The sequence below is a fragment of the Cupressus sempervirens genome, chromosome 10 (genome assembly GCF_028749045.1).
Source record: "Cupressus sempervirens isolate cs-2001-9-10 chromosome 10, ASM2874904v1, whole genome shotgun sequence".
Classification (NCBI taxonomy): Eukaryota; Viridiplantae; Streptophyta; class Pinopsida; order Cupressales; family Cupressaceae; genus Cupressus; species Cupressus sempervirens.
This window is the reverse complement of record NC_143127.1, coordinates 555,710,932-555,732,431: the sequence shown is the minus strand read 5'-3', so window position 1 is coordinate 555,732,431 and position 21,500 is coordinate 555,710,932. Positions and strand designations below refer to the sequence as shown.

The following is a 21,500-nucleotide window of genomic DNA, read 5'->3' as shown; positions in this document are numbered from 1 at the left end:
AACACATATGTGGGTTTTGCTCAAATTCTTTCAAGCGAGGAGAAGAATATGTCTTCAAAGATATATATATTTTGATTGATAAACGATCGAAGCCTAGATTAATTATTATTTGTTGAAATTTATTATTATCATATGTTAAGCTCGAGTAGACTCAAGCCCAAGGCCTCACACATGAGAGGCTCACAAGTTATCATTGTGTTGTAGGCTCTTGCCTCTTCAAAGATATATATTAAGCGAACAATTGATTAAATTTTACTAGTGCTGACAAAGATTGTTTGTTATAATATTTGTCGTATGATTAATAATGTTTGTAGGCTCTGTGAGTTTGTATAAAATACTTGGCGTTGGAAATATTAATTGCTGCGAAGGGAGACTAAGTTTGGTCTGGAAGGAAATCTATGAATAAAACAAGCATTTGCTAGCTACAGACAATTCTCCGTGGTGACGTGTCTGCATTGAGTAAAGCTTTTATTTTGTGCTTTTGCCAAGCTTTAGTAATGCTTGAAATAGTGTCTGACAGGTGAAGAGTGGGATCGAACACCACAGTGATTTTGGGCGTCTTACTCTACAATTATCTCATTTGCCATCAATGTTTTTTCTCGGAAGTTGTAATGCCTTTGGGAAAGGAAGGGTCAAGAAACATGTTCAAAGTAGATTGAGGGAACCAGACCGCAGAGCATACGATATTTGTCTGGAGTTACCTTTGAGCACTCTTGCCACAATATATTTAACATTAAACTTATAGATTGGAAGGAAGCATATATATTGGGAAACACAAGTCATAATTGATAGTACTAAATGAGATATTGGTAACGCATTTAGTCATATAGACGAAGCCAGCAATTTAATGCTTTGGAATCAAATGGCAGAGTCAAAGGTGCGAGCCAATGAAACACAAGGATAGTATATTTTTAACAGTTTGGAGAATTGTTAGTGGCACCTGATATATCTAAGAGAAAATATTAAGGTTTAAGTCGACATTTATAATGTTAATCACATTCCAAATATTCAGGTGACATATATATTAAATATATTTGGAACAAGGATCTTACTCGCCTACTAATTGCATCTTCTTACATGATTAGAGTCACCCCAAATTGTTGGTTAAAATCATTCAGGGGTTGAGAAGACATTTGGAAGCAAAGTACTCATAGGGGAAGTCAGTTGAACAAGATTCTATGTGTTCCGAACAAATCATAGAGATTATTGAGCTGGTTTGAATTGTAATCAATTAGAGCTGAAGCTTAAGTGTTGTAGAGAATTAGTTGTTGCACCATTCAATTCTATTGAAATTTGTGCATTGGTGGACTTTTTTCTAAAGCAGTAGAAACTTTGCTACATATTTCCAAAATTTCTCGTGCTTCTACCAAGGTTGATATTCAAACATCAAATCAGTCACACGTGCAAAGATTATATTTATAACCTTTGTTGGCAATTTATTAGCAGTTTGGATCAATTGTATAGAAGTTAGGACTTAAGTGTCCATACCATAGTTACGTGACTTGAACTCGCCTATGACTCGGAAAGTCAAAATTTAACTCAAACTCGGACTTAGCAACCGGACTCGACAAGGACTCGGAAAATTGAAAAATCCATGAAATTCAAAGATTTATAAGGATTTTAAGATTTTTTCATGCATCTTTTAGTCAATTAACATCAAATACACAATAATTGAGATAAATAGAAGCTACTTAATACGCATACACAATTTTGCATAGATCACATAAGTATAAAAGATAATTTCTGAGGGAAAAAAACTGAATAACACAATATAAAGTAATAAACATAGTGTCACTACAGTGTCAATGTCTACAATATTCATGGATTACGAAATCCATGGCATCAAAAGTTCAAAACACATCAAAATAACAACTATAGTGTAGAACAGTAGACGACTAAGGCTAATAGTAGCCTATGTCCTCCTACAAGTATGCCTAAGATAAGTCATGGAAGACCGTAGAGCCATCCTCTCTCCTAGTGTCTGAGGTTGAACCTCATCCTCATCCTCACCCACATAATCCTCATCATCAGACTCAGATACATCACTCCTAGCCTCAGGGTCCTGCACTTTGTCTCCTTGCGCTCTAGCCTCCTTGACTGCCATCGTTACTGCCTCAACCTCCCGATCCACCTAATCAACCCACTCCACGTCTTCATCACTAAAGACAGGATCAACGATCTCTATGTTCCACTCTGTATGTGGATCAACCTTCTCTAATACGATCAATGATGTATCGGTGCCCAAGATTTGTCTATAGTGAAGGCGAAGGTTGTAGTGAACAAAGACAAGATCATTCAATTTTTTCATTGCCAACCTATTGCGCTTCTTCGAGTGTATATGCTCAAATAGACTCCAATTACGTTCGCATCTTGATGCACTAGATGGCTGGCTCAAGATGTGAATCACAATCCTCTGTAAATTTGGCACCATAGTGCCAAACATCTCCCACCATGTATCTGAAACAAGAACTTTTAAAAAATCAATTCAATAACTTTGACTTTATCAAATTAAAATGGTAATAGAATTAGAAATTAGGATTTAGAATCAAAGATTTTTACCAGGCATCAATTCTGTCGTATTTTTCTTGTACAACTCCTGTGCAAATAAGTCACCTTGAGCTTTTTTAAACAACTCAATCTCACAGACTACAATTGTTCCAACTCTTGAATCAGGTGATATTCTCTCTACATCATAGAGGTCACTCTAGACCTCATCATCAACCTTGAAATGTGGGCTGAATTGGAATGCTGGATTAAGGAAGTAGGTCGCTGCATATATAGGCCTATGAAGTAGATTGTGCCAACGTCTATCAATGACATTCCATATAGGCTCATACCTATCTCGATTCCTTGCAAAAAAAAAGCGAATGGCCTCCTTCACCCTATCTATGCCCTCATAAATGTAGCCCATTGAGGGCTTCTCTCCATCAACAATTCGTAGGAGAACAACAAACGGTTTTACAAACTGCAATTATTATGAAAGTTGGAAGAGAAACAATCAACTTTAAGTTTTTTCTTTAAAAAATGAGTAATAATTTATAACATAATTTCATAAACAAAAAAAATTGAAATGAGGACAAAAAGGAAAATTATTGTCACAATATCAAGCGATCGGTGTCCAAAAGGAAGCCTCATCAAAAAAACGATCAGTTGCATCAATCCTTGCAGTGATCTTTGCATATGATGATGCAATCCACTCCTCACTAACAAACATGCATCTCAAACCTCCTTTTTATTCAAGCAAAGATTTCAGTGTGAGAAAATTGGTTGCAAAGCTAGTGATCCCTGGATGAGACAACTCCTTTTGGTTTGTGTATTTCCTCATGAGGTTGAGGACCCATGTATGAATAAATATGAATTTGCATAGACTCCTTCCTTACTCTATAATTGTTTTTATCCAAGGGAGTTTACCAAGATCTTCTAACACGATGTCAATGCAGTGAGCAACACAAGGGGTCCAAAAAAAAAGTGAGGTTGTCTCTCTATAAGAAGCTTTCCTGCAGCAACATAATTTGCTGCATTATATGTAACTATATACACCACATTCTCCTCACCCACATCCTTAATCACTTCATCTATTATACCTCACAAAGATATTCAACATTCTTTGTTTTTCTTGAGGCATCAATTGATTTCAAAAAAACCATGACACCTGAAGAAAAAGAAGCAAATTAGAATAATGATCAATGATCAATCATAAATTCATAATTTATAAACTTAATCACTTAAGTACAAGTTCTACTTCTAAATTTTTAATGTCTACAATTACCTGGTGAGGAGACAAGAAAGTTGAGGAGTGTTCTACTCCTATCAGTGCAATCATCAGTCATGAGGGTGCAACCCTTCCTCGTTCACACCTCACCCGCTCCTTGATTGCACCTTCTACATTAGCCACCTTTTGGGTCAAAATAGGGCCTCGTAGCTCGTCAACAACAGGGGCTTTGAACCCCTTATCACAAACAATAACAACATCGATTGCAATTTGCCAATAAGGGGACCTAAAATAAATAAAATAAAATTTAAAAGTTCAACAAATTAGTATATTATATTATTACTATTAAATTTGAAAACAAATTAAAATAAACAAAATAAGCATATTATTGTCTCTTGAAACTTGAAAGCAAGAGAAGTAAGACATAAATTTAAATTTAAATAAATAAGTGTTTCGCTGCATTGAATGAAATATGGTTGTAGATGAAGAAGTCTCCAAGTGCCAATTTTGCATTATCATACTTCTTGTTCCAAACCATGCTCTTGAGTGATGGTTGTGCACCTGGAGTCATGTGTGGAACAAAGATGGAATCAAGTGTAGATCTTTGCTTACGAATGCGAGGCTCAATGGTTACACTCGTAGAAGCAGTATCGACAATAGGTGGAGTAGGGGATAATGGAGAGCGAAAACTAGAAGATCCCTGTTGGGCTAGTTGTGCCATTTCTTTTTGTTGCTTCTTTTTCAATTTTTTTTCTCCATTTTTTCCTCTAGAAGAGTTTGCATGTCTTGCATAATATCCGAGGGTACTTCTTTGCCTTTTTTAGCATCATGCCTAGGTATATGTGCCAGGTGATACTTCAATCTATTTATGCCTTCACCATTATGTATTACACTGCAATGCCAACATGTAACAACCCCTTTTTTGTGGCCTGGGATGGCATGTTTCCAAGCCCTATCCCTTGCAGTTGCACCTAGGTCTGCATCAGGGTTAAATGCAGCCCTAATTCCACTTCCAAAAGGCTCACCTTGAGGCATGATGTCAATGTGTTTGCTGCTGCAATATGAATATATTATAAATAGAAAAAAGTTAGCATCAAATCAAATTTTTAACCTTTAGGGACTTCTTAGTTATCAAGTTTGTCATCAAGATAAATTAGAACAAATCTAAATAGTAGATACTAGAAGTAGAGACTTAAACAAATGTAAACAAAATGAAAATTAAAAAATATGAAATGTAAAACATATTACAAAACAACACAAAGAAATGCAACTTGTTGCTTACCTCTTCAAATTTGCACAAACAATTGAAATGCAAGTTTGTAGAAGCCTCCTCCAAATGCTTCTTTAAGCTCCTCTCAATGCTTAAGTGTAAGCTACAAAGTCGTACAAACCATCAACTCTCGATATGGGAGAGCCCACCGGTTTGCTGATCTCTCTCTTTTAAAACCCCAATACTCTTCTCTAATCATTTCCTCTCTATCACAAGCATTAAGCAAAGGGTGGAATGACCTTTTTAGGTCAAATAGATGTTATACAAACTGAAAAAATGCAACATAAGTCTGTTTTTTTAAACAAAAACTTAACCTTTTTGCCTTAGCTGCCGGTAGGAGTCCTGGGCTCGAGACTAGGCAAGTCTGGCTAGTCCTCATGGACTCTGCCAGGACTCAGTTGAGTTTGATTCTAGAGGCCATTTGCTTCGGAAAGGCTACCTTTGCCTGGGACTCGCAAAGTCCGAGAACACTAAATTATCTTCATTGTATGGTGAATTGAATCAAACATTCCAAGCAAATAGTTCGATCAAATTTCTATTAATTAAAGTGGCCAAAGCAAAACTCTAGAGAGGACAAGTTGTTTTGAAAATTGCAAGGGGGCTCAACAGTAATTCAATACCGAAAAATTCAATAGAAAACTTGAAAAACAATGTTTTCTCAAGAGAAATTAGTCATTTAATGGTGAACAATTAAGAGATTTGCAGAAAGAAATAGAATTGGAGAATGATTTGTATATTTGTGGATTGCAATTGGTATCTATGAGATCCTTCGACGAGTATCTCGCTAAGTTAGAAGAAGTAATGTAGGAGCATCTTGGGTTGAAGAGCAATCTTGCATCAACCAAAAATATTTCATTTCTTAATGCAGAGTTGTTGTCTGTGGAGGCTTGCTACATAGTAAGTCATATGAGCTTGGAATGTCCTAATTTCAAAGGTGGATATTCATCTTGGATATATCAACCTACCAATTGAGGCTCAACGTCATATCATGTGTATTTATGGATTTCTTGTGAATTTTTGGTTTGTAATTTTGGTATATAAACCTCAGGCTCATTGTTGAAGGCCTAAATGTGCTCGGATGAGGCTTGAAAACTCGATGGATGGGCGCTTGTGCTGATCAAAACCTGTAGATTAGAAGTTGAGGTTTCCAAAAAGTGGTTATAATAGCCAATCGGAGCAACGGTTCAAGACTTATAGCCTTCCAAAGTTGGGTCGACCAAAACTTCTAAAATAAATGTCAAAAGTTTATTTGGCCGACTCTATATGTATTGTTAGGGTCTGTCAAATCTAGGTATTAAGTTTGAGTATCTAGAATCTTCCTGGGCGGCATAAAATTGCCTATTTAAGAAATGCTTGAACATTGTATAGGATAGGAAATGAAGGTGCCCATATGGGTTAGCATATTGTAATTCTGAATTTTTGTAATTCCACATTTGCGACGATAATAAGAAGCCCATATTTTGTTCTCGCAAATTGGTGTTGTTTCATTGAATCTGTTATGTGTTTATGGTATTAAGGAGAACACCTCTTCGTCAAGTGGTATTAGAGTTGGAGTTCTTGAGTGTGTGGACAGATTGCCGATTGTGAGGCAGTTTGCACCAGGATCGTGGTTTGGGTTGTGTGTACATAGATTGCCGACTATGAGGTAGTTTATGCTAGGGTTTGAGAAGAAGCACAAAAATGCCTCCATGAACAGAGTGTGGTGGAAGAGTCGAACGTGTTAGACTTGAGGATTTTAGAACCCTCTAGAGGCAAATGCAAGCATTGCAAGAATAGATGCGCAGAGGAATGAATCTTTCCATAGGAGATAATGAAAGCGAGGATGAAAGAGAAGAAGGAAATGCGGACCAAGTCGTAGTAGAGGAAATTCTTAAGCTAGAGGAGGCGAAGCTTTTTAAGGCCATTTCCAATATTGGAAAAAGACCTAAGTTTGATGTTCCCACTTTTTTGAGATATCTCAACCCAGAGGAATTGATTGACTGGATCAATAAATTAGAAGAGAACTTATTGAAGATCCAGATAGGGTCAAGTTAGCGAAGGCTAAACTAAAGGGTCATGCAAAGATCTGGTGGCAGGAGATCTAGTTGGAGTGAAATAAAAGAGGAAATGACAAAATCACCAGATGAGATCGGATGGTAACTAAAATGAAGTGACAGCTCATTCTCGTGGATTATGAGCTTGATTTGTTGAAGAAAATACAAGGGTTGAAGCAAGCGGGAAAATTTGTTCAAGAGTATACCGAAGAGTTCTACCGAGTTCTCATTAGAACTGGCCATGCAGAAGCTGATAAGGAGAAAGTGGTCCGTTATCTTAATGGGTTAAGGCCAAGCATTTAAGAGGAGTTGAGTCTTGTTCGAGTGACCAGCATTGAGAAGGCGCACTAGTTTTCCCTAAGAGTTGAGGAGAAGCTAAGGAAAAAGTTTGATAACAAGAATAGTGGAAGAGGTCATGGTGAAAGATCTGGCGGACAGTCGAGGCCGAAATGATGATCAAAAGAACAAGGATGAGGCAAGCATTAGCAGTCATAATTAGAGGGGGAACAATTCCAACCATTTCCATAATTAGAATAATAGAGATCAGAGACGAAGAGGGCAAGGATTTGGATGAGGAGGCTTCTGTGGGAAATGTTTTCATTGCAAAGAGGAAGGGCATAGAGCATTTGAATGTTCCTAGCGCCAAGGAAGGATAGATCGGAGAATCGAAGGCCAGGCCAGAGTTGCACATGTTAATGAAGATGCCAAATCATCCCATTCTGAACATGTTGAAAGAGAAGTCCTAGTTAATAGGAGAGTCTTCCTGAGTGGAGAGAATGAAGTTGGTCAATTTAAGAGTTTGTTTCGCACCAGGTGCAAATTTGAAGATAAGTGTTGTGATGTTATCATTGATGGTGGAAGCACAGACAATTTGGTATCAGAAAAGATGGTCACAAAGTCGAAGCTGAAGAGGCAGAAACACCTGCGTCCATACTGTATTGCCTGGGTGCAAGATGACCACAAGGTCATGATCAGTGATCAATGCTCAGTGAAGTTCAAGATTGGAAGCTACCAAGATGAGGTTCTTTGTGATATCAAACCTATGGACATATATGTCATATGTTGTTGCGTAGGCTGTGGCAATTTGATAGGTATGACAGGCAAGCAAATACCTACACTCTGACAAAGGATGGAGTGAAACATAAGTTAAAGTGGTTGAGGGAGAAAGAAGAAAAGGTATGTAGTGCTGCCAAAATATGTTTTGTTGATGGAAAAGAGTTTCTCCATGGTATGAAGCATGAGCATATGTGTTTTGTTCTAATTCCAAAAGATGGTAAAGAAGAAGTAGAGGAAGTACCTGTAGAAGTTGCAAATTTATTGGGAGAGTTTTATGATATTGTGTCAAATAATGTACCTGATGGATTACCCCCAGTAAGGAAGATTAGTCACCAAATGGATTTTATTCCAGTAGCTAGTTCGCCAAACAAGGCAGCGCAGAAAATGACGCTAGTAGAAAGTGAAGAGTTGAACAGACAAGTTCATGAGTTGTAGAAGGGGTTGATTCGAGAGAGTTTGAGTCCATGTGCTGTACTAGCAATATTAGCACCAAAGAAGAATGGAGAATAGAGGATGTGCACAGATTCGCGGGCTATCAACAAGATCACAATCAAATATAGATCTCCATTGCCAAGGATGGATGATATTATGGATTGTTTCAGTGGAGCTGTGTATTTCACAAAGATAGATATGAAGAGTAGATACCATCAGATTCACGTCAGAGAAGGTGACGAGTGGAAGATTGCTTTCAAGACAAGAGAAGGACTATACGAGTGGTTAGTCATGCCTTTTGGGCTAACTAATGCACCGAGCACTTTCATGCGGCTCATGAATGAGGTACCGAAGGAGTTTTTGGGTAAGTTTGTCATTGTTTACTTATATGATATTTTGATCTTTATTAAGACATGGGAGGAGCATTTGATGCATATCTGAGAGGTGTTTGATAAGTTGAGGGAAGAAAAGTTGCTGATAAACTTGAAGAAGTGTAGTTTTGTAAAGGAGTTGGTGTACTTGGGATTTATAGTCTCAGCCTATGTTCCCCCGAGTTTTCGGGACGGGGACGGCAGGGGACAGCAGGACGAGTTTCCGGGACGGCATTTTTTGGGGCCAATTTCGGGGACGGCGGGGGATGGCAAATGGGGACGGAAAAAGTGATATTTTTTTTAGTTTTTTAAATTTTTTGTGTTAAAAAATTGGGGACGGATGCAAGTCCCCAATGAAGTTTCCGGGATGGGGACATCCCCGTCCCAAAACGTTGGTTTTTTTGGGGGGGACGCGTCCTCGAGGAACATAGGTCTCAGCAGAAGGTTTGAAAATGTACTTGGAGAAAGTGAAGGCTATCCTTGAATGACCTACTTCAAAGAGTGCCACAGAGGTAAGATCTTTTCATGGATTGGCTAGTTTTTACAGAAAGTGCATAAGAGGTTTTAGTAGTATTTGTGGACCCTTGACTGAAACAATGAGAGGGGATAGGAAAAAAATTTAAGTGGACTGTAGGAACAGATAAGAGTTTTAATCTGTTGAAATAGAAAATTACAGAGCAGTCTGTTTTAGCACTTCTAGATTTTAACAATGTGTTTCAAATAGATTGTGATGCTAGTGGTACTGCAATAGGAGCTGTTTTGAGCCAAGAAGGTAGACCCGTTGCTTATTTAGTGAGAAGTTGAATGATGCTGATATAAAATATTATGTTTATGACTAGGAATTTTATGCTATAGTCCAGGCATTGAAGAAGTGGAGACACTATTTTCTTCCTAAGGAGTTTGTTTTGTATATTGATTATCAAGCTTTGCAATATTTGAATAGTCAAAGAAAATTGAACCAAAGGCATTTGAAGTGGGTGTAATGTTCTATTCTAGAATTTCCTTATAAAGTCTCGTAGTATGCTTTAGGTAGTCTTGTCGTGTGCTTTAGGTAGTCTAGTTGTGTGCTCCAAGTAGTATCCCTCAGTGCTTTGGTGGCCAGTACTTCAGGTAATTCTCTGTTAGTGCTTCGGGCAACTAGTGCTTCAGGTTAGTGCTTTAGGTCAATGCTTCGGTTAGTGCTTTAGGTTAGTGCTTCGAGTCAATGCTTCGGGTGGCCAGTGCTTCAACTTAGTGCTTTGAGTGGCTAGTGCTTCAGGTAGTTCTCCCTTAGTGCTTTGGGTGGCTAGTGCTTCAAGTAGTGCCGTATTATATTGATGGTCGTACGGTAGAGTGTATGGTTGTATGGTGTTCTCTTGAAGGTGGTACGGTGTTCTCTTCAAGGTTGTACGGTAGTGTGGTGGTTGTACGGTGGAATGCTACTATGGTCGTACGGGATGGAGGTGCAACAGTCGTACGGTGTGGGGAGAAAACAAGCTGTACGGTATGATAGCAGCAGTACAATTATAGAGTTGTCCAAGTCATAGGGTTGCAGTATGGAAGATGCACTTCGTGATGTGGGGGATGGATGGATGGATGGATTCTAGCATCTTATTTGGTGAATTCAGGTTTTTTATTGACAAACATTATGGTGATCATAAGGTTGAAATTGAGTCTCTCCATGAGGATGAATTATGTGGAGGCAATGATGTAATAGTTGAGGAGACAATACATTTGGAGATGGAGGAAAATCATGAAGTTGGTACAGCTGAAAAAGAAGATGAATCCAACATTCAAGAACTAGGGCAAGATAATATTACTTTAGGGGCTGATTTGAAGGACCAATCAGAAATCTCATTTCTATATGATGATTTTGAAATGTATAATTTGGAGGGTAAGCTGGAAGTATCAAATGATATGATTCTTGCAGCCTTAGTGCACTTTGATAACAACCCATAAACACATTGAAGAAACCTTATGGGATGTTAATAATGTTAAAGCCGAGAAAGGAATAACTAATGAAATCATTAGTACATACTTTCACACTCTTAAGGGGGCATTGGAAAGAATGAAATCAGACTACTTGAAGTTGCTCAAAGATAGGGATATGGCAATCAAACATGTTGAGGATAAAGAGAAGGATATAGATGAGTTATGTCCCCAACTAAGTATGGCACTAGGCTGAAAATAAGACTTCTAATGCAGCCGTTCACAAGGAAAGTGAATTTGAATACGAATCTATGGAGATGGTACCAATTTTTGAAGGAATCAAGACCATTTGTGAGCATGAATGTAAGTATAATGTTTCCACTATTCTCCACCCTAATGGGACACATTTTGCTAATGAAGACTATGAGAGCCAGCAAGAAGTCAAACACATGAGTTCTGATTTTTACAACAGCAGTTACATGATCTCACCATATCATGAGGTTGAAGATGTACCAAGTGATTTACTTCGAAAACTATGTGTGATGGTGATCATTTCATTGATGAAGGCATTAATTTTAGTGACGATACTCATGGTGATGTTGAAAGTTCAGATTTGCCCTTAATGTATATTGACAATTTCTACAAAATATTTGGAGATTTATCGCCAAGTCTTCATGACATGGCATTTATTTACTAACTGATGATTTCATTTGTATGCCTCATTCAGTAATCAATAGTTACCCTATTTGGCCTATCATTACATTTTCAAATTTGGTTGGGACTATAGGAGAAATAGAGTTGCATAAGTATGGTTTTAGATTTGATTTATTCCCTATGCAGGGGATTTGTGACACCCTCAACATCATACTTCATTAGAGTATGTCCCAGAGTAGTGACATTTGGTGGCCTAATGGGCTGATCTTAATGCATGTCGGAGGTATCTTTAGCATAGACAAAGTGATATACTTGTGTAGTTACATGATATTGGACAATAACAGATGGATGGTCCTCCATTCCAACTCCCAAGATCCTGTTGTTAGGCTGAGTGTCTTGCATTTTGTGGATTGTGTTGGGTTATTTGACTGTTTGAGGCAGGGAACAATTGGGCTCAGGATAGTGCAGTGTGTAGAGGCAGCAATATCTCTTTGGCTGATTTGGGATCCAAGAATTTTACTAATTAAAGAGTTGCATTTGGACACCTTGCTCCACCGTGTGACAGGATATGTTTTCATGTTGGGCTACAGAGCTACTTGCAGATTTATTTGGGATTCTAGTACTAATTGCTTGAGGACAAGCAATCTCGAGGAGGGAGGACTATAATGTCCCCTTTATTGGACATTGAGAAAAGTAAGGCCAAACATATGTAATATTGAATTTGATTTTTGAGAGCTTATTGTGGAACTTAAAAAAGGCCAATTTAGTATTCTTAAAGTGAGCTCAAAGGTGACAAAAAGGGGATTAGGACGGAAGGATAAGAGGCGGAATTTGAAGAGTCACATTGTTGAGCATTAAAAGAGGAAGTCTTATTCATTTTCAGCTATGCTTGGATTTTGGAGTTGTTTACATATTTCACTTTGAGAAAGGGAAAGCTTGACTTTTCATTTCCAAAACCTGAGGATGGAAACCTTCTGGATCTTCTTGCTGGATCAGACGCCGACCCGGTTCAACATTGGTGGTGAATTGACATTGGAGTTATAGGTTCTCCTCTATGTATTCTCAATCTAACTATTGATGTTGATTGTAAGATTGGATTTCTTTGCATGTCATTGTATTGTTGTTTTATAATGCCATAACAAATTCTGTGGCATTTTAAATGAATGTTTTACTTGTTATTTGCTGATTTTAAATTATATAAATCTTCTGTTGTATTCAAAATCTATTTATGAGATAAATTTGGGAAAATATCCATTCGGGATATTACATTATTAGTTGGATTTTAATAATATTTTCCTCAAATTTCTTAAAAATGAAGTTTTGTATTCATTGATCTGTGTCTCGAAATTTGTTGTCTGGGTTTGATCAATTTTTCACCTCAAAAATTGTCTAGTTTTTCTGATATTTCCCTTAAAAAATTAGGGGTTTCTGCAGTTTGTTTTTAAGTCGTACTGCTTATGTGCAAAGGTTCTTGGTGAATTGTCTTGCAGTTTGTTTTGGGGCATAGTGCTCATCTGCAAAAATGGTTTGGCGACTTCCCTCAAAATTGTGGTTTCAGTTTCATCTTGGTGTCTCTAGCTACGAGCAATACTTTTGCTACCCAATATCAGATTGGATAGTCCAAGGAGGGTCTCAGCATCATTAGAATGTTCAGAAGAATTTATGACCGCAAGACATTTAATCTTTTGCAGGGTAGTTAGACGATGACCATTAAGGAAGGTATTAGGTTGTTTCTAATTTTCGTCTTTAGTTCACAATTATTTCTTTCAGAAACATCATCTTTCTAAATCAATATATGGAGCTTTCATCTCCTTTATTTAATACAACAAAATTGATTTACCATAACAAATGAATCATAATTCCCAGGACCCCAAGGTGAACCCAGTACTGATCGCCTAATGAGCCTTAACAACATTCAAATGTGTTCTAACAACACAATACAAAGCAATTAACACAAATAAGACAATCAAATATGCAACTCCCAAAATATGATTCTTTTAAACAAGTTATCCATTTGTATTTGAAAATTATTTTTCATATTGGCCTTTGAATTAATGCTATTGTTGGAGATGGTGGATCAGTGATAATAATGTTAATGTAATTGCTTGTTGAAAGTTATATTTGATATTTTTTACATTCAGAGCGTGTTAACTAAAACAACAGCTGAAAACGCAGAGGCCTTTGATTGTGCTTTGTCATCCCTAACTTTTTAGTATAACATTTTCCTCCTAGGTCTGATTTCAAGCTTTCATGTGCAAACTTTAAATGTTTAATTTGCCGTAGTTTCGAGTCATTGTTGACTTCTCTAGTAATTTGCATTGATGTAGTATGAGATAATATTAGATATTCAGGGATTATAGTTTTTATTGCATTAGGGGCATAAATTTTCTCTGTCCCACAGTAAATTACTAAATGTTAAAGGTCCAGAGATATTATTATTCACAAATCTTGCATGTGCATTGATTTTCAATATTGTTAAATATGCAACTTGTTTTAAAATTCTTTTCAGAGAATCTAGTTCTAATGCTTTTCATATTACTGTCAGCCACTGGGGCACTCAACAGTTGTGACATCACCACCACAGCACCAGCTTAGGCAAGGACTGATGACGCAGCAGCTAGGCTATCAAGGACTTCAACAAAGTCAATCACAGTCCTCCCAGCAGTCTCAACATCCATTATCCAAACAAAGCCAGACATTGTCAGGTGGTTCTTGCACACCTCCAAGTTCAAATGGGGAGCCTAGGAAAATATCTTGTGAAGACATACAACAAGTAAGTTTCTGTCCTTGTTTTATTAACCAAGATTCTAGCTTCTTGAACCTTGGAAGCATATCAATCCGTCTGAAGATCCTATAATGTCTGTAATAGATTCATATTTTTTCTGAACTTCCATATCGGCTAAATTTGAGTCACCTTCTATGTGTGCTGATATAGATTTACTAAACTGTTATGCACTGGTATGAAAATAATGTCTAATACGGACAAGTATGGGTGCCAATGCTTAGCCTATCACTGATTTAACATGAGAGAATTCAGTCTGCTCGAATCCTCGCTTTTGGTAAAATGATGTGTAAAATCTACTTCTAACTAAAGCATGCTGATTTGATAAATTAATTTCATTTATCTGGTTTGTTTTAAAACTCTGTGATTTCTGTCTTATTTAGGCAGATCTTAATGGCTTACACTGTTGGGAGGCATTAATTGTACAAGATTAAACATCCGTTGTGTTTTTTTTCAATGTTATGACTTTCTGGGTTCATAAGATAGCACCATGTGCTTAAAATCATATTTGTAAACGAGTATCTTGTTCCTGTGCAATTTAAATTCTCCATTCTGACATAGTCTTATGTTCTTGTGTCCTGAAAGAGTTTGTCTTATTGCAATTTAACTTGTATGTCACATGCGTACAGCCTGAAAGAGTTCATAAAGATACAGATTGAATTTCTATGGTGTTGATTAGTTAGTGTAAAATCATATTTGATATTCATGCATGCGACCATTTAGTTTAATATTACAGTCTGGTGATATTTTTTGGTAAAGTTTGCTAAATACTTCTCTCAAGATATGTCATATTTTTTAGGGTGCTCAGCTAAGGAGTTTTGAGAAAATGCTTATTAGATTTGTACTTTCAGGATTTCTCTGGAATTGTTTGTGAAAAAAGTATTAGAGTTCTCTTTTGATGGCATGCCAATGTCAACTAGGGAGGTTTCTGCCCTTCTGTTGAAATTTCCAATGCCATTTAGCTGTTTTGTGGCCTTTTCAGAAACCAAGGATCTATCTGTTCATGTAATTCAGATGGTTCATTGTCTTCAGAATCCTGTGATCATTATTGTTACAACTCTCTACACATGTAAATTATGTCTAGTTCCATGTGTTAGTGAAAAAGGATTTGAACTTTTAATAGCACTTGTGGAGTTTTATGTGTTTTCCAAGTTACTATTCCAATGAATATATATATGATATAAAGAGGCATGCCTCTTGAAGAGACATGTCTCTTTAATATATTAACTTAAATTAGTTATAGTTATAACACAATAATATACTCTCAATATATATATATATATATATATATATCACTCTTAATATAAGTTAATTATTCCATATATAACATTGTCATATATTATATATCTCATATATATAAAATATAATTTATCCGACAGAATTATAACATTAACGCTCCCTCTTAATGAAGAAGGATAAAACACATAGATATTACACCATAGGTAATATTTCAAAAATAATACATATAGGAAATCTTTGATCAGAAGATTTCTAGAATATGATATCATGTAAGTATTGGTCTATTAGAATATCAATCAAATGACATTCACCAAATACTTTGAGTAATGGCCTATCAGAACATCAACTAAATGATATCCACCAAGTACTCAATCTGGTAATGGCCTATCAAAATACCAAGGCAAGATATACACCATGTACCGAAAAATATATCTATACAAGCAACTTGTAGATAATCAAATTAATGATATGTTATTGTAAGGACGTCATTTTACAACAACTTCTCCTAATACAAGTGATAATCATTTGGAAGTCGTCACTTCTTCATGATGTACACAGGGGACAGGCTCATACATGTATGACATCAAAAGTTCACATGAAGTCTCCATGAATACTATCATGTGGTGTTGTCACAACATTCACCATAAGCATATCAGAGAATAAGGTTTCTCCCTCTTAGTTTGATATCAGCTTTTCTGACCTCTTAGCACAAGGTTCTCTCCAATGAAGTATCAGACTTCCTCTGAATCTGTTATCATCCTTCTAATCTCTTGGTAGCAAGTCATGTCATGCTTCCCTAGTTCAATGGATATCCTGATAGCATAAAGCGTTCCAACCTACATACATGAGACTCTATCCCATGAATCATAGTCTTTTAGCTATTATAGTTTCTGACTAGTGTTGAATCCATCAACAAGGTCTACTCCTTTTGAACTAATATCATCAAAAGTTTGATTTAAGCATTTTTATTTTCTGCTCCCTCTCTTTTTCCAAGGTTGCCTCTAATTACCTATCAGACTCCCTCTCATAATTTCACTCATCAAGGATATTTGCTTCAAGAAACTCGCATTATCCAATCTAATCATTAGATGATTCGTGAATCCTAAATCACAACTTCTTTGGAGCTACTATCATAAGATTGAGTCTGCACAATATTTGGTAGCATAGCTAATGTACCAATATTCTTTTCCTACAAGAACATCCTCAGAGACAAAGGAAAAGATCAAGGCAAATAGCCCTTTATAGTAATTATAGAAATACAAAATAAAAGAGAGATTACAATGAGTAGATACATGCAATACTCGAGGATAATAAATACTTATCTGCAATAATAATATAAGTTGCTCCAATGAAGGTCCATATGTATCAAATCAGGAAATGCCTCCATGTAAGAATTAAATAATTTGACTATGTCTTTTCTGCTCCCATATAAGAATGATTCAAATGGGAATATAACATTGGTTATCATACCCCCTTACAATGTTGGATACCCTCTCTTATATTATTGAACATATAAGTACGCCAACAACATTGCATATTATATGGTTGGATTCACCAAAGTTTAATTGAATCATATCTACTCCCTCTTTTTCCTTATATATTATTAGTAAAAATATTGTTGATGTCGTCTTCGGTATGGTGTATTCCATAGCTTATGGTCTTCGTTGGCATCGTATTAATCCATACATAGCAAGTTAGGAAAATTGGGATTCAACAATCAAGAAGTAAATTGAAAGAGGGTACTCCTTACCGCCGTGGCGCAAGTGGTGACTTGAAGGCTAAATCTTTTCAAACTCATTTTCTTATACACTCCCCAGTCTTCCCCTATCTTCAATGGTAGCAGCACTCTATAGCATGGGGTTAAACTATTTCATTAATGTTTGCTCATCTTTATTGTGCAGAATAGCATTCATTTAAAATACACTCTTTACCGACTTCTTCCATTTTTCAACACAATGACAGATGACCCGACACGATCAATTCTTACAATATTTATGTCCAATTGCGTGACTTTATTCCTTGCGGGACTTTTGTTTGCATGTGGCGGGACCCTTCTCTTGCGTGGCAGACAATCTAATATATATTTGTTGCATTTTCCTCCTTTTACCACCCCTTGTGTGTTTGTAGTTACAACTTGCACTTGTCATTAGATTTGTCGGAACAAGAATTTCACTTTGTATCAAAGGTCCCACAATTAACTATGCACTCCCAAAGGCGTGGATCATAGCACTTGTAGATAATTGTATATAATTCACAAAACTTTGAGTTTCAATCAACATGTCTCATTATGACTTTTTATGCACAACCATATCCAAGAAAACTAAAGAGACGTATACAAAATCCATAACGGTGGTTGTTTCTGATCCTGTCGATGATAAATACCAAATTGTTCAAGAAAACATATTTTGTCCTCCATAATAAGGAGCAATGATGGCAAAAATGAAGCAATGAAACCAAGTTATTAATGACACATCAATTAGAAAGAAGACTAACAACGAAGGTGTAGAAGGCAATGGACCCGATTCAATCCCCTCTTCAAGCAACGTAACTGAAGCAAACTAATACTCTGAAATATGTATCCAATTGACTATATGTTGAGATTGATCTTCAAAAATTATATATCAAACTGTCTGAATATCACTGTAAGTAACTGAGATTGCAGAATGTATATCAGATTGTTACCAGTACAAATATCAATGAGCATTATAGGTATTTGTCTGAGTCTTGACAATCTGATATATATCTCAGTATGTATTTATATTTCTCAACTGTCTTATATCTGAGTTGTACCGATCTCCAATGTTATTTCTGACCTTGTTATATGTTTTATCAGCCTCTGCATGTGTATTGACCAATATAGTTAAATCTATTTGAATTATGGTGGTTTGAAGGCCTTTGCATCTCTTTGTATCATCTGTAGTGGTCCAAGAACTATTGGGCAGATATTCAAACAAAACCCACCAATAGGCACATTCTACAACACCAATCAACATCGACATTGTAGTCTATGTTCAACAATCTGATATTGTTCTACCACGAGCAGTTTACTCCAATCTCCTCCACAGGGTGTTTCTTTTTGAATCACGAATGCCCAGCACATGAGACTATATTCTTTTCAACACAACTAAAGAATTTGGCAAGGCGAGAGCCAACAACACATTCTATTAATGAGCGTCCATCACACTACCAGCAATTTTAAAATAATTTCTTCAATCTTTTAATTTATATCTCTGTGGTGGTTCATCTTCAATACACAGGCGTCAGATCTTCTGCTCTGATACCATGTTAGTGAAAAAGGATTTGAACTTGTAATAGCACTTGTGGAGTTTTATGTGTTTTCCAAGTTACTATTCCAATGAATATATATATGATAGAAAGAGGCATGCCTCTTGAAGAGACATGTCTCTTTAATATATTAACTTACATTAGTTATAGTTATAAAACAATAATATACTCTCAATATATTATAATGAAATATATATAATTTTATATATAAAATATAATTTATCTGACAGAATTATAACATTAACACAATGAACTGCCATTAAAGTGAAGGAGTATCTCATCCAGAACACTCTTTATTAAATCAAATCCAAAACAAATTAACATCTTACTCAAGGTAAAGTGGAAGATTGATGTGCTTAAACCATAATGAATTAATTCAAAATGATGAGTAGCTTGACCAAACTTTACCACGGTATAGGAATAATCCACTATTACCCGATTTGAGAGGCCTTGTGAAATTTTGTTGTTCTTTTTCAAGGAACACTGAAAGAGCAGGTACAAATTATTAAGTAAAACTAAATAACCTGTGTAGGATTAGAATGCCCATTTACAAAGAGACAGATCTTTTTGTTACAGGACATTCAGTATACAAAGTGACAATTAACAAACAATTGCAATTCTTGACACCTGCTGAGTTGCTTGGAAGGCAGTATTGACTTACTTGATACCCAAATCTTTGGGCATGGCTGGGGTGTTTAACACCGAATGAGAACAAAGTTCCATATGATGCAGGAAACTTGGAAGGGACAGATTCAGGGGAAGTTGCTAATTGCGTTAAAACTTCTTTTAAATACTACCTACATATCCTTGAGTGATGTTCTAGGGTATTTGAAAGTATCAAAATCTACAACAAAGGGCAAGATTTACCTGCATAGGGAGAAGAAGAGAAATGAAAGAATGACCAATGGTATAAGAACACAGTTCTAAGACCTTTCATATGGGAGCTCAAAGAGATGAAGTCGATTCTGGCTGCATCAGAAGAAACTGATACGGTAGGATCCTTCATAATATTGTAACAAGCTATGGAGGTCTGAAAGATCTAACTGAGGGTGTTGGGTTATAATCAGGGATCTGTTAGAATGGAAACTAAGAGACTATACTTCGTATTAAAAACCCTAATCACTAATAAGAACGGATGAGGATATAATGGAACGAACAGCCAAACCCTTACCAGCTCAAACAGTCTAGATCTTCTCAATCAAAGAAAAACATGGAAGGCACCTAGCTGGAGGGGTGGTTGTTCTTGTTTATTGACATTTTAAATAATGCCATGTAGAGTATGGTGATACTTATATGGGGGCGTATAAAAGTTCTTTGGTCTGGTAACATTCACTTCACTATGTAATGCTAATATATAAGAATGTTTGGCTGGGAACTCTAAAAACTAATCTAGATACATAAAATGAAGGTGTAGTAAATTGAAGCCCTTGATTGAGACCATAGTTGGAAAACTCTCACTTGGCAACAACTTGCCAAACCCCTAAAAGTTTATTCGGGAAAAAATCGGCCAATTTTAAAAAACAAACTTGGGAACCTAAAAGACTGCTAAAATTCAGTTTAAAATACTTTTTTTTGCAAATTTCAATGAGAAGATGCATTTAATGAGTTGATTAAAGAGAACACAAAAGAAACAAGTAGAGTTTAGATATATATAAATGCATAGTGGGTACAAAATCACATTCTCATGTAGAATGCTGATGGTCGGAAGCAAAATAGTAAATTGTTTCTGTCAAGCTAGAAGTCTAGAAGTAAACACTAAATAGTAAATATATCAATACAATCACATCTTCCTCTTTCCAGCTCTACTAGCATAAAAGGGAGGGGGTCTAATCCTTGAAGAGATGCCCCGCACTGGGATTGGGCATGAGCTGCGTGACTAACAAGTCTGTGGTTGTGCCTCCTCGCTTGGCATCCTTATCGACTAGCTCTGCCCCCTAGAAGTGGATGTATCTCCTCCTATATGTGGCACTGGTAATGCCTCCTTCTCTGAATCCTCATCATCATTGTCCTCAATGTCATCCATTGTGAAATGAAAATCTATTCCAACAAGCCCCCTCTATGGCCTGCCTCTCCAAATCAACATTCTCCTCTACTAAAAACAATGGACCTGGTTCTTATGCCGTCGAATCAAAAAAATGATCTATCTCATCTAGATCAAGTGGACTAGGTATTGCTGAACTCTGTGCCCTTTTATGCGCAACTTAAGATTATAGTGCACATAAACAAGGTCATTGAGACTTTTTTGAGTCAATCTGTTTCTTTTATTTGTGTGGATGGACTCACTAAGCTCCAATTGTGCTCACAATGGGCTGCGCTACAAGGTTGGCACAAAACTCTAAGAGCAAATTTTCTTAAATTGGAGGTATTGCCACCCCGAGTTGACCACCAACCATCTGCAACACAAAATATAATAAATTATAAGGCAATGAAAAAAGATAATCAGAAAACACAACTTATCAATTTGCAAAAGTTTTAAAGTTTAAACTTTGATGGTTTACTTGGGGCTTGAGTGCCTCTTGCTCGCTTTGGTAGCATAGAAGAGAACAAATTATCCCTTGATTCCACATAGACTTGTTGTTCGGTCCAACAAGGTCTCTCTATGCTTCATCGGATATCATCTTCTCAATGCATCTAGAGAGAGCCTCCATGACCTCTCCATTAGGATCTAAATAGGAATCATCAGCCCTAAAACAAACAAAAAATGAAATTAAGTCTTAGTACAGAACCTTGAAAAATAAAGTAAAATCTCAAGGAGAGT

General features: G+C 36.5%; 1 protein-coding gene and 1 long non-coding RNA gene across 3 annotated transcripts in view; one reads left to right on the top strand and one right to left on the bottom strand.

The window, feature by feature from the left end:
- The window catches only part of LOC149535099 (uncharacterized), a 67,919-nt gene that overhangs the window by 24,629 nt on the left and 21,790 nt on the right, over positions 1-21,500 (top strand). For both annotated transcript variants that reach the window (XM_089802998.1, XM_089802996.1), the window contains exon 2: positions 13,982-14,209. In XM_089802998.1, the coding sequence (XP_089659124.1) occupies positions 13,982-14,209 (228 nt within the window). The remainder of the gene's footprint in view (positions 1-13,981; positions 14,210-21,500) is intronic.
- LOC149535100 (uncharacterized) lies at positions 20,360-21,415 on the bottom strand. The gene is made up of 2 exons (XR_016357836.1): positions 21,241-21,415; positions 20,360-21,135 (listed from the first exon to the last, which is right to left on the bottom strand). It is a non-coding gene; the product is annotated as an uncharacterized LOC149535100 (long non-coding RNA).